General features: G+C 37.5%; 2 protein-coding genes across 7 annotated transcripts in view; one reads left to right on the forward strand and one right to left on the reverse strand.

Annotated features, from left to right (window-relative positions):
- cabp4 (calcium binding protein 4) overlaps nt 1–11,822 on the forward strand; it is a 32,935-nt gene extending 21,113 nt beyond the window's left edge. For 3 of the 4 annotated variants that reach the window (XM_041984107.1, XM_041984108.1, XM_041984110.1), the window contains exons 7-9: nt 5,365–5,474; nt 7,700–7,847; nt 8,742–9,752. In XM_041984107.1, coding sequence (XP_041840041.1) covers nt 5,365–5,474; nt 7,700–7,847; nt 8,742–8,830 — 347 coding nt within the window. In that variant the 3' untranslated portion in view covers nt 8,831–9,752. Of the gene's footprint in view, nt 1–5,364; nt 5,475–7,699; nt 7,848–8,741; nt 9,753–11,713 lie in introns of those variants that run through there. The other variant, XM_041984111.1, reaches the window with a different exon arrangement.
- A 604-nt stretch (nt 11,823–12,426) lies between these two features.
- On the reverse strand, nt 12,427–25,229 carry lonrf1l (LON peptidase N-terminal domain and ring finger 1, like). 3 transcript variants are annotated; one of them, XR_006009994.1, is made up of 13 exons: nt 24,497–25,229; nt 22,033–22,148; nt 20,967–21,089; nt 18,300–18,491; nt 17,984–18,194; nt 17,756–17,861; nt 17,531–17,645; nt 17,332–17,453; nt 17,071–17,229; nt 16,746–16,908; nt 16,315–16,467; nt 13,524–14,165; nt 12,427–13,452 (listed from the first exon to the last, which is right to left on the reverse strand). XR_006009994.1 is itself a non-coding variant. In XM_041982709.1 (12 exons), the coding sequence occupies exons 1-12, from the start codon at nt 25,092–25,094 to the stop codon at nt 14,007–14,009; spliced, it is 2,178 nt and encodes a 725-aa protein (XP_041838643.1). In that variant the 5' UTR covers nt 25,095–25,229; the 3' UTR covers nt 12,427–14,006. The 3 variants fall into 3 exon arrangements, 2 of the variants coding, with proteins under 2 accessions (XP_041838643.1, XP_041838642.1); XM_041982709.1 differs by having other exon boundaries at nt 12,427–14,165; nt 18,339–18,491; XM_041982708.1 differs by having other exon boundaries at nt 12,427–14,165.
- Between the last annotated feature and the right edge of the window lie 207 nt (nt 25,230–25,436).

Here is a 25,436-nt window from a genome sequence, read left to right on the forward strand (position 1 = left end):
TTTTTATTATATTTGATCTGCGTCATGACAGAATATATCTGTGCCCTGATGGAAGCAATACAAACATCTCAAGAGATGGTTTTAGCCAACCAAGACAGCTCATTTTTCTTTCCTTTTCTTTCCTTTTCTTTTCTTTTCTTTTCTGTATTTTTTATTTTATTTTATTTTATTTCTTCAGCTTGTTCTGGTCATTGAGGTCATGTAACAGTATCAAAAGATAAATTAAATGTAAGACAGTGAGCAACCCTTTGTGACCACCAACAGCCAGGGCTGTGTCTAGTCTGCTCATACCTGTTAAGTCTATGGGCTATAAGCTACTGCAGAAATGATTTATTCATAATATCTCGCCTTAATGGTGTGTTTGTCTTTGCCTTCCTTCCTGAATGCTCAAATGTGGTCAGCTTTTTGAGTTAAAGGTGAATCACGATCACAAATAAACTCTGGATTTTGCCATAAGCCTGGAGGACCAGAATGTGTTACACCTACCAAAGCTAAACAATGTGTCAGCCAAAACGTTACATAAACCCACAGTAGATAGACAAGACTTTCTATGGATGGCAAGTTATATAATATTCCAATAAAAAGATACTGTACATAAGTAAAATATGATATTTAATATGCATTTGTGTATGGTACCAGTTATATTATGCAAGTGACAGAACAGTAGGGTTTTTTTTTTTTTTCACTTTTTATTTATAAAGAATAGGAAGTGTGGTAATTTTCTCAATGTTTTATGCAGCTACAGCCAGCCTCTTACTCTGGTGTGACCAGTAGTTTGTAATGGCTAATTAAGCTACTGAATATGATGGATATCCCCTGTTATTGATATAATTACATTTATCTACTATACTTAAAATATTGAAGATCGTCGACTATTTTCCAAATGATAGAGAACAAGATACTCTTGGACACAATCTCTGCAATGATTCAAAGCTGCAGCCTGTTGGGAGATGCACATGTGTGAGTGTTAAAGTTCTGATGAAATCTACTGGATGATAGACCACTTACTGAGTACTGACAGCCTGCATGATTTTTAAAAGATTGTTAGATGTTCAAGTGCATTTTCCCAAGCATGACTTACATCAGTTGTTAGGGCTGTTAAAACTAGAGCTATCAAATTATTAAAATTTTTAATCAGATTAATCACAGCTTTCAAATTAATTCATAAAGAGCCAATGCTACAAATATTTACTCTTAACTGAGCTTCTCTTGGGCAAACATCAGATGTCCAATGGTCAGTAAATGCAGCATGTAGTGTATTTCTATATGTTCTAAATCATCTAACCATGTTCTATATCATAATTCAGAATTTATGGGTTGCGTCCCAACTCAGGGTCTGCACAAAAAGTACGGATTTGTCGGCTACATATGTCATCGTGGTGCACCAAGCACTGTCCCAATTCAGAGAATTCGAATGAGCCCCAAAATCCACCCTACAAATCTGCACTACGTTTGGCCTCAAACAAAGGCTGCTGGTGATGCATCTTTCATTTGAGGCTTCTTTTCTTCCAGAATTCATTGCGCACAAGATGGTGGCAAATGAGCAACAGCGCTCAGAAAAGTATTTTTATGGTTTCAATAAAGTTTTGTAAAAAAAAAAAAGCATTTTTTTTAACTACACTTAAATAAAAACATTACAAAAGCAAGTACACTAAGGAAAACATGTTTGTTAAATGGTGACATTAAAATTATATTCGTGGATTTTTAAGGGGTTAATGAAGTGTCCGCCAGCTGAAAAACAACAGAGAAGATGAAGAATATAACATTCAATGTCTTCTTTAGGTATGTTTCGAGACAATATTATTCAGCAAAATAATAATTTTGAGGCCAACACCATCAAGAGTAGAACATACAAATTCCTCAATGTGTGCTTGATATTTTTTTTTCTTTTTCCTTCTTTTTTATTTTTTAAAATAAACTCCTTCATTTGCATTTATCCACCCAAGAAATCAATGTATTGTGCAGGTTATGTAACCAAATTCACCTCTACCATACTTGCAACCTAATAACACCAAGACTGTCGTCTATGTTGTGAAAGCTTACAAACTGGGGCAATTAAAGCTGAGGTTCATTCTCTTATATAACCTTTTGTACTGTCTGTACTACACGATAACCTTTTTCAATCAGAACAGCAAATGATGCAGGTTTCAGGCAGTGCTTTGTGGCCTCACTTCTCAGATTCAGAGGTAAATTTCTTCTCTCGTACCCAGTCTTGTCATTACACCATGGCTAACTCCTAAATTACACACCAGATTTATTTTTTAGAATTTTTTCATTTCCTCCTAAAGACTCTGAGGAGAGCTATACGAAAAGAATCTGGGGGGGGGGGTTAGATCTAATTTTCTATGAACCAGCATCTGGTATCTGATGCCTGTTACTCTATAGAACAGCACAGCTTGATCAGCTTATTTTTTAGCTACATTGAGACATTTGTCTGTTTAGATTTTATTGTTGCTCATTCCTGCAAGATTCAAATTCTCATCAGGTCAAACACTTAGCACTGCTGTTGTATAATTAGAATTAAATGTCTAATGTATTATTAATGCCGTTTGTTCTTCACCTGAGAACTTGTTTCCACTTGGCCACATCAGGAGGGTGAACTAATCACCAGATAGCAGCTTCAGGCTGCAGCATAAGTGGCCACACAGGCAATTGAAAAGTGAACCGTTATTGTCAGGAAAGCTGTAGTAGTAGTCAGCTGTAGCCCATTAAAAACCTAGGCCACAAAGTTTATCAGCAAATGTCACCTCAGCCTATTTAAATGTTGTTGTCATGTCTGCTGTCCAGCACTGTTTTAAAACACACTGTTTATACATGACTTGAAGAGTAAGTTGCAGCAGAAGTTTTATGTTCTCATGTTGGTGTTAAAAAAAAAAGGCCTCAGCTTGCCAGCTGCTGTCAAAAGTATAATCCAATATTTTACAAAGACCAAAACTCACTTAACTTTCAGTTTGTGTTACACATTTTCACTCTAAGAACTTCTCTAAATTGGTATTGAGACAGATTAATAATCGATTATTTATTTTTAAGTTGACTCTTTAATATTATTTCAAGTAAATATCTGTATAATTAGTTGTTCTTATATTTATGTTCAGTATTTTGCAGAACACTAGTATGATCTACCTGCACAATGTCTGCATCTGCTTCAGCACGGCTCCAGAACCACTGGTACTTGATTGCATGTGGGTGTACAAAGGCATCCTCTTAATATTCATTTGTTTACCTCAATCGCATCCAGTACCACTCCATACATCTACAACTCATGTGAATGTGGTCCCACGACATGTATGTTGCTTGCTAACATACCCCAAAACTGCTCTAAAGGGCTTGATGGTTATGCTGAAGACCGTCTCTCGGACATTTCCACTACTACCGCTCTCTATATGATTTTTTCTACCCAGTGCACAGTGACAAACACTCGTGGCTTAACAGTTGGCAACAAATTGGAAGCGTTTTGGGGGTTGATGCTTAGGATATACAATGTGACCAGTAGATTGGCCTTTTCACTATTTTATAGTCTAAGTGCTTTGTTTTGCCCTTGCAGTGACCTCCAGTATTGAGCGTTTTTGTCGTGTTGCGCTCCTGTCATTTGCAGCAAATATATACACAAATGTGTTGACGTGAACGCTTGCATTCACAGCAAGTATATCCCAGCCCTTAGAGGAAAAGGTCTGAAGACTGGGTTTTTCTGCATTTAAAAATTAAACTTAGTTTCAGCCTCTGAAAAATTACACAGACAATGAACAACATCCTGGAATTTGGATCCACAATATAACAAAGCAGTTTCATCATATTGAGTACTGAGAGTGTACTTTTCTGTTGCGATCCACTGGGACCAGAGTGCTGCTGGCCTCCTTTCTGCCAGCTAATTAGTTTCAATGATCTCCTAATTATATGGTTGCAATGACAACAGCAAAACATGAGTAGGGAGACTACTAGCTACGTTAATTTAAAAAAAATCTGATGTGCATCATTGCAAAAAAGAAAATAAGGTAAACTTTTGTACCATAAATACAGGTCAAGGTGGCAGAAACTTTAGGTTTTGTCAGAATTTCCAAAGATGCCACCTATCTAACTAACTAAATACAATATTTCAGCCATAAAAATGAAGTTGAAATAATTCGAACAGTAAAAGAGAAAAAAAAATAGCCCCGTATCTGAGATAGAAAGATTACAAAAAATGCTAAGTGCAACAGGCTTTAGGTGATTATTAGTTGCATTTAAGATTTATTTGACCTGTCAAGCCTGCTTTTTGTGGTACACCCCCTGTGGAGCTATTAAAAAGGTCTGTCACAACAACTATTACACCATCAGTATAAGACTTTTGACAAAAGTAGTGATTGCATCATGAGTCACATTCTGTAAAGCAGAGTTGTTCAGTGCAGGGTCCCCCGGGATCGCTGCTTCACAAGGTTACAGTCAGGGAGCCAAAAATTATAATCTACCTTGAGGCTGGTGTGAAAATTCTTTGTTACCTTGAAAATCAGAGAGTCAATTACCAGAAGAGGCGTTTAATTCGAGAATCCTGCAGCTGCCTTACCAGTACAGTTTCACCATTACTTACATGATTCAGTACCACTGAAATAGCTTTATGTTCACATCAGTTTGCAGTAGTTTGACTCTCTCTCAGCAGTCCTAAGACTCAAAGCCCTGATTACATTTCTGAACCATTAAATGACCATGTGGCTTTATTGAAGTAGTCTTTCATTTCTACAAAGGCCCAGATAATGAAAACAGAACAAGCTTATTTGGCTACACACTATTAAATAAGCCTGCCTTTTGTCAAACTAATAATATGAGTCATCCCATAGTATCAGCCTGTTTTAATAATTACCATGGGGATCAAACAAAATAAAACTGGTTCCAACTAGCTTGAAGGAAACATAATGAGAACATGGATGAATTCATGCATAGCCTGTGATTTATAATGAATACTGCAAGCTTGGTATTAAGTCAGGCTAGATGGGTACTTTATGTTTTCTCCCACGTGCAGATGGCTATTCCCATTCAAAGAATTTTAATTAAGATGTGCACATTTTGCAGCACTAAAGGGGAAGAACAATCAGCAATTTTTGGAGGAGTTGGTGGAGACCAAAACAGAGCTAATAGGAGACTGAGTGATGAGTCAGAGTTACCCTGTTTTTTTCAAATTTGACTCTAAATTTACCTTTTAATTGTTGCCAAAAAATCTAAGATTTCAGTGAAAGATCTGAACAATTCATCAAGTTTTGTTGCTGGATATAAAAATCTTTAGAACATCTAACTTTATGTGTCAATATCCACCATATGTAGAAAACAGAGGCCAAAGGAAAGGAAAGATGTTGCTATTTCAGCCTGTGCATGCTGTCCTCTGCTTTTCTGCAGGGGGTGGACATGTAGACTTTGATGATTTCTGTGAGTTAATGGGGCCAAGGATGCTTGCAGAAACAGCTCATATGGTCGGTCTGAAGGAGCTCCGCTGTGCCTTTAAACAGGTAAGGGAATCTCAGCTAGAGCCTATTAAGTGGTCTGGACTGTTTCCTGGGTGTATCTTCAAGTGTGTAACAGGACTTTTGCTTAGATTGTACCAAGGGTGTAAATAAGTCCGGGAGAGATTTCAACAACTATTCTTTTTCTAGGACAAAATATTTGTACAGCATGTAACTAAGTTTTGAGTAATTGGGATTTTCAAAGATCACGAGGTATACAACTGGTCAAACTATCCTATTAAACAATGAAAGATTAAAAGTTATAGGTCTCTTGATTGGTGATGATTGACAAGATCTAGTTTAAGTAAACCTCAGGTTTTACTTGATGGTACATTTTGGACTGATCAGCACACAGACCAATGGGAAAGTCAAAGGCTGGATTCACGTTTTTACTCTCTGTGTGTGATGTAAAGTCATCATTTCAGTCAGCTGCACTGCAGCAGGAGCATGTAAGCAGTCATACGGTTCTCCTGCAAAGTCTCTCTTCAAAACAAATGCAAATATAGTTCTTCTGGTACTTCTTGTCTACTTTTTCTTTTTGTTTTTTTGTTTGGTTTTAGATTGATTATGGTGTTTGAATAGTTGCCATGCTCAGAGTGTGTGGTTACAAGTATTTGGAATGCTGCAGAAGGACACCAGAGCGTGGATGAATAAATTTATGTAACATAGAGCTTGTACATGAGCAGACTTCGAAACATTGAAATGCCATTGAAGATGTCAGTGCAGATAAGAGAGGGGAATCGTGAATTTACAGACATTTTACTAAGAACTATTTCTCTACGACTGCCGACTCCAGGGTTTTCTGTTAAAAATTCATAACAATATACAGTTATTGGGAGGTGGAGCCAGTTTGCCAACGTCTGGCAGGTCCAACCAGTTACTTTTGACAGAGAGGAAATTTATTATGATATTCAGAAACAATCCAGGCATCACCAAGGTAGCCCTGTTATTAACTAAAAAGAAAACATCATAATCACTGTCTACAAGGGATTTTTGTATTACAATTGACTGAAATGATGCTCCCCAAGAAAGAAACTCCTGCTACGAAACCAACACATTTAAGTTTAAATAAAGTTTGCAAATGGCCCCATGCGCAAAGAAAAATACTTATAAAGGTTTTATGGTCACATGCAACAAATATTGTATTGTTTTCACAAAATGTCCACAATTTTTATCATATAAAGCATTCGACCATGATAACAAGTGCCAACTGTTAACTTTAGTGACAGCAGCATCAGCAGCTGCATCAAAAACTGTTCAGTGGAAATAATAACACCCCAAAAGCTCATCAAACCTTGCTCTTGAGTGGATAAAACTGGACAAACATTAAGATTTTCTAATGTTCTTCCCAAAGTCATGGTTTCAAACACATGCGGATTGTGATTAAAAGTAAAGTCTCTGTCAGGAAATCAAAAATGTCATTAAGCTCCATCAGTTCTGGTAAGAGGCGTGTTTAAAGATCCAACCAGAACTCTGCCAGGGACTTGCAGACGCAACAAATATAATCTGGTAAACATACAGTTGCCTGAGACAAAAATTGAATGTGCTGTGTTTGTGCAGTAGTTTTGAGCCTGTCTGCATCCCGTTAATCCTGTATGTTCTCAATGACAGCAACTGAAAACATTACACACAACTTACAAACATATTGCTTATATGGTGATCTGCAGCTGCACCTTCTTCCCACATTCAGCATCATAACAGCAGGTAAAAGCCAGCGGTTCACGTGTTGTGGTGTTTTTTTTTTGTTTTTTGTTTTTTTTGTTGTTGTTGTGGTGTTTGAATGATTCAGCTGCTTCTGAACAGAAACATCTGCAGCTTCAAAGCAACGTCTGCTATTTGGTCAACGGAGAATTTATTTTAAATAATTTCATCAAATCACTACAGCAGTCTTTTTCACATAACACATCATGAGTCAGCAATAAACCATCTGCTGACGCAAGCTGTTTTCACACTCACAAGGAGCTTATATTGCTTTTCTGTAACTCAATTTTTACTTTTGTGGCAAACAGTTTTATTTCTCCTCGTCTCCCCGTTATTGTCTGCATTGTACTGCAATTACATTTCTCCGCTTTTCTTTTTGTCCCATAAAAATTGTTCTGTTATTTTCTTTTTTTTTCTCTGCTCATTGTCACCTTTAATTCTCCTCATCTGTGATCTACTTATTTGTCTCCTTGCTCACTGCATGATTGTGTCCCCACCTTCATTCCCTCCACCAACCCGCCACATGGCAGTTTGACTGTGACGGTGATGGAAAGATCACATTGGAAGAGTTAAAGGAGGGCACGAAAACCCTCCTTGGAGAAAAGCTGAAAAAAGGCGAGCTGGAGGAAATCCTCGGCGATATTGACCTCAACAAAGATGGCAGCATTGACTTTGATGGTGAGTGGATGGAAAGAATATTTGGTTCAGCCACATTTTTGTCAGGAATTTAAAACCCTGTTGGAGAAAAGAGGTGGGAGGGATTAAACACCTGTAAAACTGTTAGTGGAAGCGAGGATGCATGACAAGAATTTAACGAGCATAGATGAAGCCCTTTTCAAAATGTACACATAGTTGTTTTTAAGAGCAAAATAAACCAGCTAGACTTAAAGATTCATGTGATGCTTATTTTTTTTTTGTCAATTTAAAATAATCTGTGATGATCTCAGACCAACTGATGCTGCAGTTATTATTCCAGCAGCAAAATACTTGCTTTAAACACCCTGTTAAACCAACCATTAGTCACATTTCAGTCATAAATATGACTAAAAGACATAGATAACCCAATAAATATTATAGATGTACTCAGTCCAGTATTTTATATTTACAAAAATGTTGTTAACCCTTGCTGTGATCACCACATTACAAATAAAAGAAATTAGTGTCTGTGTTTTCTTCTAATGTTAAGTTCATTAAAATACAACAGTAAAACTATAGTGATGTTTTTTTGTTTGATTTTTAAACTAATTTTTGACCATTTACAAAACAGTTTGTTAGAACAAAGGCAAAATATGCAGATCATGTTCAAACTTATAATTTCCTTCAGGGGGAAACTATTTTTCACTTATTTCATTAATTCAAGAGCAGGTCACTGGCCCTCCTGACACCACTGGTGCAATACACTGCACACATGTATCCATACCCTAATCAGATCTGCCCCCTCAACCACAAACAATATTACTAAATCAATGTCCATGTCACCTACAACTCCCAGATCCACCTGTTGAATGTGGTCTTTAATAAATCAAATGAACTACATTGTTGTCTTTTTATCATAATGATTTGTTTTATTAGGAGATGGAGTTTATGCCCTGGCTCCTTTGGTAATATCAGCACTGACCAACCTTCAGACTCACCAAGAGGTTTTATTTCATCAAATGTAACACTTGCCATCAGCGCACCACACCTTTCCTCCGTATCCACACCATGAGAAAGTGCATCCTGACATGCTCATTGGATGACTAAAGCTACTGTCCACGTTTGGAAGTAATTAATTGCCCGTTTGTACATAAAGCTGGTTTTATATGAATCGAACCGCACTGCGTCATTATTTACAACCAAGTGTATCACTTTAGAAATTAGGAAACAATCAGGTTTTTAGGGTGCATCCTAATTATTTTCACTCATTTCCATTAATTCTTTTGACATCCTGTTTGTTATTTGTCCTTGTCTCCGTCTCACCTGTCTGTGTCTACCATGCATTCTCATGTCCTTTTATGGATATTTTGGGTGTTTACGTATGCAAAGCTTAATTTGCAGAGAAAGTAGTATTCACCAATCTAAGAGGAAAGTTAGAAATAATTTTGGGGCTTACAACACTTTGGTGAATTTGATGGAGAATTTTGGTAAATAATTTCTCAAGTATAACAAATTCAAGAGGATTCATATGATGATTTGGGTGAATGAGGCTCATCAACTCTAATCTTCTCTAACTACGCATTAAAACTAATTGTGTGCCTAGAGTCATTGTCTTACTCTATAACCCACTTTCCTTTTACATTTAGCCCTCAGAAAGATGTCCAGACTGTTTTTGTTTCACATTTGATGACCAGATTTCCAGGCTTGAGTTAAACAGGCCCAAACCCTGATACTCCCACCACCATGTTTCACAGAGGGAGGAGATGAGGTTCCAGTGTTGGGATGGAGTGTTTTCTGTACTGTTCTCCTTTAAACTTAAATCTTCCATTTTGATATTATTTATCTTCTAAATATTTTTCTAATGGTTTTCTGTGTTATTTCACTTAATCTTTACAGCAATGTTTTTTTGTAGAGCAGAAGATGTTTTCTGCAGCTCTGCCAGTTTTCAGTCCTCAAACCAAGCAAATCAAATAAAAATCTAACCAACTAAAAGTGCTATAGAACATTGTGACCAGCAAAGATAGCTGGATTATTATTTGGGATATCATAAATAAAATAAAATAAAATAAAATAAAATAAAATAAAATAAAAATAGGTTGATATCAGACATACTGCATCCTCATGATGATTTAGATTTACATTTATGTCCAAAAAGGGAAGATTCTTCATTTACTGATTCAAAGCCCTTTAGACTGTTTTGTAGACTTTTCTGGCCTGATTAGAATGAACAACTCTTTTCATTAAATTTTCTGATGATACACTTCCACAGAAATTAAATGGGACTTGGACTGAGAGATTGAAAAGGACTCAGTTTAATTTCACCCTCGGATTAACTTTCAGGGTTAACTGTGAGGTTCGCATCATTTTTCAACTCAGAGGGAACAATTGATTTATTTCCTCAGTAAATAAATTATTAAATATATTTGTGATGCATTTGTGTAATCGGGTTTTCTTCAATTTTAAAGCAAGTGGAAAATATGATACTTTTTCCAGTCAATTGTATGTCAATATGTTGGAAACCCCACTGAATTCACAAAACTTTGAAACATCACAAGTTACAAGTAACAAATGCCTCCATGGTTGTAAGACCAAACAGATGACACTTGAGAGAACTCCTGGCAAATTAACTGGGGTTTAATTAGTTATAATTATAATTAAATTACATTAAATAAAAAAATATTTTGTTAATATGAAGAGAAATTGCAATGCTGTTGCAAGTTTTTCTCTACTTTTCTTTTTCAACAAAACAATAATAATAGTTAATTACAGGACAGGGCCTTAATCCAGAGGGTGATGGCTGCTGGCAGGAGTTATCTTCTGTCTGTTTTAATATATAATTAATATCTTTATAATGAATAATATATAGTATTAAATGCTATCTGGTGTCTTTTCAAAAGAACACAGTATTTGGTGCGTAGAAAGTGCACAGTCAATGATGTGATACTGGCAAAAAAAAAAAAAAAAAAAACAGAGGTTGTGGACCTCTGATAGAAAAAAATGAATTAAAGGAAGGACAAGGTGTACCTAGCAGGAAAAAGTTGTGGCTAAAGCAGGCAGAGAGAGAAGATTTGTAAGGAATGAGGTAGGAAACAAAATAGGAAAGGAGACATTGTCAAGTCAAAGTGGGTTGGTTGAAAAGGCCAGATCAGAAGTGCATTAAACTCTGTACATGCCTGGAGATCTGTCACACGCTACCCACAAAGAAGAGACACTGCTGGACACCTCAAGGACTTTGCAGAAAATACATTACCAAGCACTCTCTTTCAAATAAACAACACAACGGCACACAGTCAAACACATGCACGTCATTGTGCACATGTGCTGGCAACATCGACGCATCATGCATTATAATCTGATCTTGCCTAAGCAGCCCAATCAATTACAATTATTGAGAACATATGAAAAGGCACATCAATCTCAGAAACCATCAATAAGCTGGTGCTTCTCATTATTGTCAATTAGGAGCGTATTGAACAGCTTGCCCTTAAGTATTGGGATGACTCAGAGAGCTGCTCACACAATTTAAAAAATCATGTGGAATTCAGTTTTAATACCCGCCAATCAATAAACTCCCACCCATGAAATCTGTCTGTTCGCATGTTTCCCTTCCAGGAAATATCAAAAGTTGTCTTCACAGACAAATGAACCTTCAATAAGAAATTTGTTAAATAATTTAATCTTTTAAATGACCTAAGTTTAATTCCTTGTCTAGTTTTTCTTTTGTCCTGCTTTGACACATCACTCGATCAGCGCTGCACTTGGTGACAAGTGAAGAATTGTCACCATAAGTAGTGTTAGTTATGACTTCAAGTGGGCAGAGAAGAATGTGGCAGCATGCTGTTCTTTTGTGATGTCTGAGTGTTATTAAACTTTCTCAGTGGGTCCTCTGTCTCTTGTCTCCCCTGCAGAGTTTGTTATGATGCTCTCTGCTCGATGACCTCCGACAAAAGCTGAAACTGGACAGAGGAGCCGTGTGCCATGAACTCACAGCCAGTCTGCGTCCTTCTGTTGCAGTCCTGTTTCTGCAGCTTGTTTATACACACACACACACATATATATATATATATATATATAATTTTTTTAACAGGCTGTAAAATAACCGTGTCACAGAAATCTCTTTATATTTTTCTATCAAAAGTTGAGGTTGGGTAAGGGTAGTGGGTAAAAGGTGAGTTATGAAACAACTTGCCTAAATGTAACAAAAATACTGCATGGTTGCCACCCTGTGGCTCAGAAATGTAAAAAATATTTTATTTCCCTCTCCACGTGTCAACTTGGAATTGTATTATTTTTTATACATGCACACACATATACATGCATATATATGTGTGTGTATATATATATATATACACACATATATATATATATATATATATGCTTATAATAGTAAGTCTAGTTTTCTATGTATATTTAAATGCTTTCAAGTGGGTCAATTTATGTAAATAATGCTATAACAGTGAAGTGAAAGCCTTATACACATGCAAAACACTTTTTTTTTTTTACTTTATTGTTGTTGTTTTGGAATGAAGATGATCAATGTTCTGGGAAGAGATATAAATAAACTGCTCAGTTTATTTATTTATTTTCAATTAAATTTGTGAAGAAAACACTGAGGCTACTGTTGAAAAAAGTGCATTTATTATTGAAAACCGATAACTTAAATCATCTGAGCAAAAATAAAACAAGAGTTGTCCAAAAAGCCTTTGTACAAATAGTTTACATTTAACAGCCTTTTTATGCTATTTTTCTAGATCTTTTACATATACTGTGAACACATAGTAACTCAGATTAACTGAGAAGAAAAAAAATACAAAAGAACAAAACCACAAACATTCATGCTATGGCAAAAAAAAAAAAAAGGGAATGGTAACCAAGCCATCGCATTGTTATTGAAATCACAATGCAAAATGGTGTAAGGCAAATGCAGTCCCCAGACTGAAGCACTGGAGGTACCCTCCTCTCTCCTCCAAGCAGACAGAGCAGCTTTACATGAGGAACAACACCCAAACCCTGTGATGTACATATCATTGTTTCATTTCTGGTTTTGATGAATTATAATATTGCAAAACCCCCTTTGTATTTCTTCAAACAAAAATCTATGTACAAATATATCTTTTTCTTTATAAATTAAGTTTAATGGGAAGATAAATCAGACACTTGTGATAGGAGAACTGGGCTGAATGCACGGGTAATATTTTCACTGCTAAATCTTTCCTGCTGCCGAAGAATTTTAGCATCTGCGACAAAGAAAACATTTGGAAGATGGGACTCCTCTATCAAGGTTAACTGTAAGCCAACCAGGAACGACAAGGCTAACCCCGGGGCCGTCAAAGGAGAAGTGTTAAAAAGTGGAAAACGTGACGTAAAAAAATCTAAATGATTTCAGGGCCACACTCGTCACGTGAGCTTTGGAAGAAACGGAAAAGTTGCATCTTAAAAATACAGGAAGAAACACAGAACATTTCGTTCTATAAACATGAAAGTTCTCTGCCTCTGTGCAGAGGCAGCAGTGGAAGTTGTGCGTGTTAAGTGTGACAGAAAAGAGTGGGAATCTTATGACAAGAGTAATACTTTCAGTGATTGGTTACATCTACACCAGCTTTTTAGTTGCACTTAGGTTTCGCACAAATCCCCTCATGATGGTTTCCTCTAAACTAGAATGGATGAAATCTTGGTGCATCTTTAGAGTGTTTTAGAAGGTGTTATCAATTTTTGGACTTTCAGCATTTAGGATTTTGTTTCGTGGAATAACTCCACTCTCTTAAACATACAAAGAAAAGAAATCATCCTTTTACTCGTTTAACCAGATTATATAAATATAAAACCTGCATTAGGCTGTCTTCACCTCAGTTCCACATGTACAAACTTGCACAGTTGATTGTTAGAAGCATTTCTGTCTTCATTAGTATCAACAGTGCAATACGTACTTTTCATCCGTCTTTTTTCTGCAATCATTAAGGAAGCAGATAAGAATATTTTTAATCATCTCTTTTCTTTCTTGTTTTTGTAAATTATTTTTCTCACCCACAAAAAATGTGTCTACGAAGGTGTCCCTGAGGTGGTGTGGCCACACTGCTTGTTGTTGCAGATTGTAAGAGGAAAAATGACGCATTCAGCTGGTAGTAGAGACAGAAGATAATGATTTACGGTTTCTTAAACATCACTTCAAAGCCCAGAAAGTTGTTTGTTGTGGGGGAAGCTTTAGTTGTTGGGGATGCTCTGCAGATATGTGAGGATGTGCTGGATCTTCACCAGACGGTCTTTGAGGCTGGTCATAGAGAGGACAGAGAGCTGGTACAGAGGGTCAATGGGCAGAACAGCCAGCAGCCACCAGCAGCAAGCTGGACCATTTGGAGTTGCCTGAAGAAAAGAAGAAACAAAAAAATGATCTCCATTAAAATTATATGTGATAGTGTTTCATACAGCTAAAAAAAATCTAAAGTTTCATTTTGAGAAATATCAAATATAAAAAAATTCTGGGTTGTACAATATTTATTTTTCCTTCACCGAAGAAGGCATTATGTATCAGTTTTCAAGACTTTCAAGGCTGATTAAAGCAATACTAGGTGAACCAATAATCAATAACTTCACAGCTCTTGCGCAACAGCAGTTTAGTTTTTAGCGTTGTTATTCTTGATCATATTACAGAGGCTCTGCTGTTCTCCCATCCACCCTATTTTGCTTTGATTTGTCAGAGCTGTAATGAAATCCAATCTTCCATGAATGTTTCAAACTAATCTGCTGAAAGAAAACACACAAATATAGATTTTTTTTAAATGAACTCTTCTCCAGATTTGAATTAGCTGCACACTGAGCATTTTTTCCAGGCCTCCAGCTGCTTCTGGGTCTCTGCTTCCCCTTGTGTTTCATACTCAGACACTTCCCTTTACCTGGTGGATAACTGGATGGAGCACACTGGAATGAGTTAAATGATGGTTTACAGTAATCTGCACAAGGAATGCATGGCAATGCAATGCTCCAATGTGCTTAATAAGGATTGGGAGTGAAATTTACTTCATCTGTGATACAATTTTCTTCAAGACAAGAGCCTTAGTCAGGCTTCAAAGAATTTATAAGCTACCCTGTGACAAACATGTAAGGAAATTACATAAGACCACCAAAACTCACAGTCCCCACATTGTTGTTTGAATGTATTGGCACAAGTAGACCTGGGGATTCTTTGCATGACACTGTTGTGACGCAACACGGTTGGTTGGAGATTAGGCATGAAGTACTCTTTAAGCTCTTTAGCCCACATTGTCAATAGACTGCAGTGGCTGTCCTAAGAACAGGGATGTAATCCCTTTGAGCGCTGCAAACTGAGCTGGTGTGGAAGCTGAAGCACTCAACAACTACATTCTGTTATTAAGACCTCTTACGCAGGTGAATCCTCGTCAGTGTGGATATTCCCACAAGAAAATGCATCATGAGATGATTCAACTTAAGTCCAAGAATTTAGCGTAAATGTTTAGCTTGGGTCCAAGTAATGAAAGCTTTACAAACCTGGAAGTTGTTTTTAAGCAAATTGTCTGCTCCGATGAGGACAGTAATAAAAACAACATAATTCAACAATATGATGGTACAGATGATACAGAGTGGCAGGTGACAGAGTCCCCCGCTGTAAACTGAACTGTTATAAAAGCTTATTTGAGCTCATTTCAATCAGACTTTTAAATATTATTGCCTGAGGACAAAGAGAATGTTGAATGGACTCATTTGTTTTATGATTTTTATTTATTTTTAATGATTTTATTTATGTATTTTTTGTGACATGCATTAATTTATGTATTTTAGGGTGTGTATAATATGTGTACGGTGTGTGTGTCTGTGTGTGTGTGTGTGTAACAGGCCTGGGGTTGTGCAATTGGTATCGGAGGTGGGACAATGTAAAATGTATAACTATCTGATACTGTGTTGTTGTACTTTGAAGGCATTAGAGAGCAAACCATCAAGCCTAAGACAAAATACACTACGGGGACATTAAAGTATATGGTATCCTATCGTATTGCATCATATGGTATAAAGTACCCCAACACAAACATGGCTCCTAACCTCACATGCTCAAGCATCGTTAATGAGGCAGCGAGCCAGATGAGCAATTTATTAGTAAAAAGCTATTTTTGTCTAGACTGACAAGCCAAATAAAACATGCAATCAGTAACTGTGATGCTGCCTAAAAATGATAGCAGGTACACTTATCATTAGTTGACATATTTATGGAAAAAGTTTCCTATTATTTGATCTGGGAAGCAAATCTGTACAGGTATGTTAATAGCAGGGGTGTCCAAGGCCAGTCCTTGAGATCTACTATCCTGTAGCTTTTAGATGCAGCCCTTCTCCAATATGCCTAAATGAAATGCCTCAATTCCCTCATCCACATGCAAATGCCTGGTAACGAGACATTCATTAGATTCAGGTGAGTTGGGGAAGGGTTGCATCTAAAAGTTGCAGGACAGTAGATCTTGAGGACTTGTTGGTTTGTAGCAACACATATACAACGTGCCTGTACCTGGATATCAGCTTCTCGTTCTGGCATTGGTCCAAAGTGCTGCAGGATCTGGTTGTGGAAGCGGATCTTGAGGTTCTGGAACCAATCTTGGGCCTGTTCATATACTGCATCGTGTAGCTCTTGCAACTTTTTTAGTTCATCTCTGCCCTCCACCTAGCAGACAAAAATCACTCAGTTAAGTCACCATTTATGTTTTTAAGGGTCAAATTTAATGATTAACTTCACTAAACAATTGCATAAGTCCCCCAGAAAAAGGCAGATAATGATGTAAGCTTCATGTAAAATTTCACCTCAGTAACTTGTATGACAGGTCTTTAAAATTAACACACCTATTAAGTAACATCCTGTTATGATGTGATGCAACATTTGCACATTGCAGGTATCAGGGCACCTCAGGTGTGAATGGGTTAAATGGTCAAAGTAGCTCTTACCCTGCTGTCCTCCAAGTGCTCAATGTCTGCAGTACTGTAACCATCCTTCATTCCTCTAGCTAAGACCCGGAACCGTTTTCCTCCGATAGTATCCACTACTGAACGTCCGTCAGGGAGGAAATGGACACTCCTGATGATCAGCATACAGCCATAATCTGCAAACCTGCAGGAATAAATACAATAGCTAATTCTGAAGTAGATATAAAGCAGATCAAATAACACTTAATGAACTAAGCTGAAAATTCATGAAGACTGTAAGGAAATGCTTCATAACATTGCATGAAGTCCTCTAAAAAGCTGAGCAGCTGCAGGCTAGCATGCTCACCCTTTCTGAGGATCACTAATACACATCCCAAACTGCCGCGTGCCTGTGTCCATGCAGCGGCGAATCATGAGGCGATAACGTGGCTCGAAGACATGCAGGGGGCAAGGCACAGTGGGGTAAGCCATGGTACACACAAAGATAGGCACATTCTTTGTCAGGCTACAAAGAGGGAATCAAAGAGAGACATAGTTTAGACCTTAAAAATTCTCTGTGAATGTCAATGTGACATTTGAAATATGAAGGAATGGAAAGGCTTCTTACTCAGAAAGCTCTCTGGTCTCCTCCAGATGAGTTTTAGTTCTTTCAGCATACTCCCGACTCAAGTACTTTTTGATTAACATGTCCAAGACGGATGTCACCATGTACTTCCTGCATGCTAGATACTGGAGACAGTGAGTACAATGTTAGGTAAGTAATAAAACTAATATCTAGATATAAGATAGATTGATGCCTTTCTCACCTCTTTCAGGCTCTCTTTACAGAGGGGACAACAGGGCGTGTGGTCCAAGCAGCGTTCCAAACAGTTTTTACAGAAGGTGTGACCGCATGGTGTCGTCACAGGCTCATAAAACAACCTGTTATCAGTTAGTAAGAGGTAATAATCAGCTAGCTGTTTAATCAAATGCACAGGTTCTAGTGTGAGCTGGTAGTAAATGTATCATGTGGCATTGTAGTTTGTCCTTACCTCATGCAGAGGGAACACTCTAGGTCACTGGGATCCAACAGATTCACAGGAACACTTCTGTAGGTTTTTGCTTTGGCAGTCCATTGTTTTAAGCTTTTTGCCACACCTACAGTCAATAAGGAGAAAATAGCATTCAGTCATTCATCATTTACATATACTCCAACTCTTTCTGCAGGAAAATGACAGAAAGAGCAGAAAATATTCCAAGAAATTATTTAGCAAACCAACCTTTTTTATGTTTGCTATTTCCACTGTCCACAAAGCAGGGTTCTATGTCTGACACCGACAGCTTTCTCTTCAGCAGACTTCCCTTGTCCTGGTCACCCAGTTGGGGCGCAGAACTAACTCTCTTCAGCCCCTCTTCAATGCTGCTGGAAGTGTGCATTCGTAGTGACTGTGCACGGGTCAGACCAGGGCGTTCCAGACTTTCCCAGCATTTCTGCACAACGACAGAAGATAACAGTCATTTCTTTTCTGCAGAGAAACAACTACACTGAATCAACCTATCTATTAACTTTAATGTCATTGTTCTTTATGCTGGTACCTCCAGGTTGTCCACACTGTGCGCAGAGGTGGCACGGACCTGATTGTGTTGTCTCTGAACCAGGCTCTGTTCTTCAGCCTGGGTATCTGCCACCAGGGTTTTACTGCGTAAGTGAGGCAGGGTGTTTTGTGTGGTTTCCCTCAGGCCAACCTTTACGTTCTCATCACCAGGTGAGAGCAGGTCGCACAAGATCTGTAAAAAGCATCAGTTTGTCATTGGGGTTAAAATAAAGCTGAATTTAGTGTCACCCAAGGAAATTCTCCTTTTAAACTAAGTAACACACTTTCCACAAAGGTTTATTGGGTATAGCAGGAATCTGTCAGATTTGAGCTCAACATTTATAATATAATAACAAAAAAATGTCAAATAAAAGTTTGGACACATTTTTCTATTAGATTTAATGGTAAAATGTGTCCAAACTTTTGACTGGTTCTGTATTTACTGGCCTCCAGATACAGGCTTCTTTTTAAACAACGACAGCCCTACAGAATAACTCTTTATAATAACTGATCCCCTTATTATTTATCTATTTATTCTTGCATTGTAATGATAAAATGTTGCTTTAGGGATTAATGAAGTATTATTAAACTGAATTTATCACATGCAGAAAGAAAGAACTTTCTTCATATGGGTGATCTCTACAACTTGCATTTTTTTCCTTTAAGCAGTCACGTCTTCATGTTCAACTCATTAATGGAGCTGATGGTGATGCCGTGCTTAGGAGAATTTAGTGCCATGAACAAGTCATTTTTAATTTCTTTTACTCATATTTTAAAAAAAATACACAACTATATGCTCTGCATTAATTAGATGCCTTGATGTCACTGAGAAGTGACGATAAGGAGAGGCCGTCAGTTGCATTACTTTGCCATGTTACTTTAGCACTGAGGTATCTGTGTTGAGATTATATGTCCACTCATGGGTTGTTACAGCTACTTTGCTCATGTGTAGTTTAAAATATGGCTCTTGAACTTGGAGGAATACATTATTTACAGCTACCAGCCTTTCTATCTTTAATGGCCTACCAAGTGAGAACCTGAATATTGGTACATATAGAGATGATTGTACAAAGTTTTTTTTTTTTATTTATATGAGCTATGTAGCAACAGATAGTTTGAACACAAAATGTAGACAAACAAACAAACAGCACTCATCACATACTGTACCTCTGCCAATATAAAAAAATGTGTTTTTCTTAAAAATGCATGCCTCAAATGTGTGTCACTTATATAACTTCAATACTGTCTGTGTTCTGTCATATTAGGTGGTACTAATGTCATTACAGAGAGTCACAAGACCTGACCCACTGAAGACTTATGCAATACCAACACAGATGATCACAGAGAGGTAGAAACAAATTTTGGAACATTTACAGCACCAGTCAAAAATGGGTGGGTTTTAAAATCTGACCAACGATTAGTACGGTAACTAGTAAGTAGTCGACTGCCTTTAGGTTTAACAAACAAATAATCTTTTTTGTAAGAAGCGTTCTAACACCACTTATTGTACAGTTTTGTATATAAACTCTAGAAAGAGAGCTTTCTTATGTGTTCATAGTAGCTGATGTTTGGGAACTCAATTAAATCTGAATTAAGTCAACCATGCCATTGAAACAAAAAGATAACTAAGCAATGGATTGTGATCATAGGCTATGTTATAAAAATTTCCCTTGAAAACATTTTAGCTTTATGGATCAGACACACTTGAATAATTCTTAAAACACAATGACTCCCCTCATCATCAGCCAAATCCTGACATCTTCTCTTCCTTTTGAATAAAACAATGAGCCAGTGACAGGTGTGTTTTGTTTTTGTTTTTTTTTTTGGACCTGCTCTCAAAATCCCATGTTCCAGGTTTACAAAGTTTGTTGCAACAGATCTTAAGGAAAACAGATGCTTCATCCTTGCCAGTAACCTTGGTACTAGACAGCATCTTCAGTCAATAAATCATGCTTGGAAACCTCAGCAAAATGCTGTCAGTTGTGTGTTATTCTGAATACATCCAGAACTCATAAAGAGACCCCCAGTGTGGTGGAGCATGAATAATCTCTGTACAGAACAATGTAAATAATTTTAATCTTACTAAAATGTAGTTTTACACAAAAAAAAATCTTTAAGGTGTATAACAAAAGCAACGTATCTTCAAAATTCTGGTAAAATACTTAATTAGTTTATAAACCTTAAACATGATCATAATAATGACCACAAAGTCAGTGTTACATAACAACTGCATGCCATAAAAATAATGCAAATAACTATACTTTCTGGTCTCTGCTGTCCATTCAGAGAAATGAGTTACTCTTGTAACTTAACTCCTTGTAGCAATGACATAATATAAGAACTCACTGAGTACTGACTGAATAAGCTGCATGCATTTACGACAAAGATGATATTGTGTGATGTAATCGTGATCTCATAATTAAACAAAGGACTACTGTTGGGAAAAAAAATGCACTGCCCCTAGCACTTCAAGACAGCACCTGTGTCACAGCAGTCTGACTACCACTTAATTATGATGTCCCTCCTGTTTGATTTCTTGCTTGTGTTGCTCTCAGATGTAAGTCGCTACTACATTGTAGTAGTAGTAGTAGTACTACTCCACATTGGCTTGGAGTACACAGTGGCCTCTAAACATAAGCACTATGTGACCTAAGCTTCGCTCTCTAACCTTTTCCACTTGTCTTTTTGCACCTGGGAAGTCCTCATCAACAGTCAGGCAGTGGAGGAAGACTTGGAGAGACTCGTCCACTTGACCCATTTCATGCAGCACCATAGCTTTCCTGAACAGAGCCTAAAGGAAGGAAGGAAAGAAAGAAAGAAAGAAGGAAGGAAGGAAGGAAGGAAGGGTTACTTCTGTGTTATCTTTCTTACGCTGAGTCACATTAATACTATGCAGACATAAACCATGGTACACTATGGATTGCTAAGTGTTAATGCACATCTCGTAGGAAAAACATCACTGTAAGTGGAGCTTGTTCAAACTGCAAAAACAAATGACACCATCAATAAATACAACACAAACATGATGTCCCCTTTTTGTGATGTAATACTCTTTAGTAACTTTGACCTTAATCTTTGCATTCTCAGCTTTGGTCTAGAAAACCGACAGTGGCCACAACACTCTTTTGTAACATATCTACCCCAGCAGACACAGCACTAAAAATATCTGAGGTTTGTTACAAATACACATTTTAAACAAACTAACAGGGTCAGTGTGAAAGAATTATCCTCAGACCATCACTCGGTGAACTCAATAGCAGAGTCAAAAATCCATTTTGCTCTATGATGACGCAAACCAATTAAATTAAACCTTGGATACGTAAGTGGACCTGCAACTTACAGCTCAATAAACTTATAACTACAATCCAATGACACAACTCATGAAGCACTTCATCCTGACTGTAGCTTTGAAGGTGACAGTCTTAAAATAATCCTTTTCTTAATTATGGTTGGCAGACAAAGATATCAGAACAGACTCCTGTAAGAGATAAACACACGCCAGACTTCAGAAAATAAAAAGCAGCTGTACGAGAGAATGTGGTGGAAGCCATGCCAGCATTTTCCACTTTGTCTGGCACCAAACTCAAGCTTGAGTCACAAAAACATATTTTGAACACTGAATTCAGACACAGTATTTAATTTAAAAGTAGCAAAAAACTGTTCTAATGAATTATTTTGTCTTTATCATCACTGTAGAGAAAAATGAGTTGCTGCTGTATTAATGAGTGACCTACCTCAGTAGCACAACTGGACCTGGAACAACACTCTGTGTCCTCGAGAGCCAGTCGGTACTGCTTGAGAGCCATGTACGCTTCTGCTCGAGACAGCCGGGCCATCACCATATGTGGATCTGCAAGAAAAAGATAAACCTTCATTAGTGTTTTTATTTTTCTTCAATTGTTTTCCTCAGTCGATTAGTGTGGGGCTACTCAATTCAATTCAATTAAATGGATCTAACAGTCTATTAAGTTCTTAAATATGACTCATTAAATTGATTCAGGTATGTTGGAGGAGGGATACTTTGAAAATCTGCAGGACTGCGACCCTTGTAGGACTGAATTGAGTAGCCCCGGATTAGAGGGAACATTCAGTCATACAACTCTTGGTCGATATCTTCCGTGACATAACAAATGCTTTCATCATTACACGTCAACAAACTGAGGGTCATTTAATAGAAAAACCTTGAAGATCTGTTTAGTTACACAAGACCCCCCCCCCCCCTTTTTTTTTTTTGTTTAAATGCACCAGAAAGTTTGTCCTGCAACTCATACACTATATAAACACATTATAACCCCATTTTTTATATTAACTATGTCAAAGACCTCTCCGCAAACAGAGTTAAAGAATAACAAGTTACATAAGCTGAGAGATCAGTGGATGATTTATTTCTGCTCTAAATTACTAATGTGGATAAAGAGCAAGAAGGGCTAGAGTTGAAGAGAAATCTTTGTTGTGTTTCTTTTTTCTTTTTTTTTTTTTTTTTGTAATGGTGCTGACATTTTGTAAGACAAACAGCAATTAAGCATCCAATGAAAAAGCTACCGGCAACTACAAACAACATCTGTATAAGTTATAAGAATAAAAAACGGCAAACTAACAGATTAATTCAATTGTATTTATTTTTCCCCGCAATGCACATGATGCCACTAATGTATTACCTTTCACTGAACCATAGTGTAAAGCTTGTTAACTTGTGTATGGTCAAATCAGCACCAGCAGAACTTCTGGTCATCAGAAGGTCAACATATCAGATCCTGTCCTGTCTCTTAGGTTATAGGCAGCACTTTGGTCTATTACGGTCAATAACATGAGTTATTATTACATAATCATTTTCATTTCTGCATAAGATAATTACTTTCTCAGATTTAACATTTGGTCACTAACGTATCAGAAAACAATAACAAAAGTTGAAATGACTTTCCAAATGTCAAGGTGACATCTTTAAATAATGTCAATTTTACTCCTTTCAGTAGAAAACAGAAAAAACTTATCCTTAATTCTTCAAGGAAAATGTTAATTCACTGACCAAAATTATAATTATTTTTTATTACTTCTTCGACAAATTATTTTCAAGGTCACTGAAGTTCTGGTGACACAAAGGGTCAAGTCCATTTTTTTAATGAAATGCATCCTGCTAGTCGTATTTAGGTGGCAGAAGATAACAGACGGTGTGCAGCATGTAATGTGATCTATAATCTTGAAAGTCCAAAGTAATATTCCAGACCTTATGTCAGGATATCTGGTTATTGTACCTGCAGTAAAAAAATAAAAAATAAAAAAATTAACAGGATAAAAACAGGAAATTGCTGCTCCTTCCTACATAATCAGAGGTTACCAAAGGTTCAGTGATATTGAAGAAACAAAAATATATGCACATATTCCTCTTGCAGCTAGTGCTAGCATGAGCTTTTTCCACGTTCACCAGCAGTTGTCAGTCCCTAGTGCCTTAACTGAAGTGCAGCGTTATATTTTAAGTTACAGCCATCTAGTTATTAGTATTTATAACTAATTATTCAATTGTAGTATTTATTGGCAGTATTATATGATGTTCTTATCAGTTATTGTGTGCATGCATGCTGTCTGCACCCTCCCACCCCAAATTATTAACATGATTATTACAAAACAATGTGACAGAATTGACCTAGTTTCTTTTCCTTCACTGTACCGTGTTACAACAGATAACCTGCAGCCCTCCTGAGAGCTTGTATGGGCCACCAGCTTGACCCTGGCCCTTTACTTGACCCACTAACGGTATGTTCATTCCCCTGTAGGACATTTATGAAACTGTGGTTCGTAACAGCCGGAACAATTACAAAATAAATATGCCCACCCACCCATTTTTATAAGTTACAAAACCTGCCCCAGTATGTGTCACGACCTGCCTTATGCAACTTTCTCTTACTGCGCATGCTCAGTGCGTTAGATTTCGTAAGCAAGGCCCTCCAGACTTGGGGCAGTCAGGAGGCTGGCACCAGCACAACACATGGTGACATCGTAACTGTTTTCAGAATATTGGTCAGTAGAACTCACTGAACTTATCCCTCCCAGGGCCCACTGAATACAGGGTCTATTACAACACCACACACTCCTATTTTACACCTATTATCACGCAGTAAGCTCTCGCTCCTTCATGTTAAAACCAAGAAGACACACCTATCCCGAAAACATGAGTGCTAATGTTGTGATAGCGGCACTCACCTGACCGGATAACATCGGTAGCTAGTGACACAGCTTCTTTGTAGCGTTTTCTTCTACACATCATGTCCGCTTCACTTAATTTTTTTGACGTTTTCAGCTCCTCAGGAAACCATTTTTCTAAAAGTCCACACAGAGTTACATTCACTTTCTCCTTACTGCCGACCGGTTCACTGCACAGCTTACATTTGGAGAGCAGCCGCCGATGTAAACATCTTTTACAATACGAGTGTCCACAGGCTATGGTCACAGGTTCCCCTAAAAAGCTATGACAGTTGGGACAGTCCAACACTGCGTCCCCAGAGCCCTCTTCTGCGTCCGAGTTCTGGCCTGTGGATGAATCCGGGCCAGGCGTTTTCCTCTTGAAGTTTCGAAGAATACAATCCACAAAAGTGCTTAACTGCTCGGGTCGCACAGGGCCATACCGTATGGCCGCTGAAAACCAATCAATGGCTTCTTTTAGGCAGTCTTCGGATGCCAGAGCATTGCCTTTCTGAAGAATAAGTTCTTGATGGTCCTCCTCTTCAGAGACATTGTCCGCGCCAATGAAGAAGGCGCTTCTCTCCTCCAAGGCATCCACTACTTGTGGTTGCAGCGACATTATATCATCAATACATTTGCAAAATGCTATGTGGATCTGGGTTTTCTTCTGTCAGCGTGATTAGACATTTCGATAGCTGCCGCGGTCCTTTACAATTTAGCGACTAGCTTTCCAACAGATACCAGTTTGTTACATAAAGGAAATCTTGGTCACGTGAACAGCAATCCTGTACCGTGATTGGTCAGAACGGGCCTGTTATAAAACCTGCGCTGGAAAGTTTCATAACTACGGAAGAGACGCAGTTAAGTTGATGAACTGCGCCAAATTTGTGCGCCAGCAACCGAACTGTTTTATTTATTTATTTAATCTGGAGTTTCTTTATAGACTTGTAGAAAAAACTCA

This window comes from Melanotaenia boesemani, chromosome 4 (assembly GCF_017639745.1).
Source record: "Melanotaenia boesemani isolate fMelBoe1 chromosome 4, fMelBoe1.pri, whole genome shotgun sequence".
Lineage (NCBI taxonomy): Eukaryota > Metazoa > Chordata > Actinopteri > Atheriniformes > Melanotaeniidae > Melanotaenia > Melanotaenia boesemani.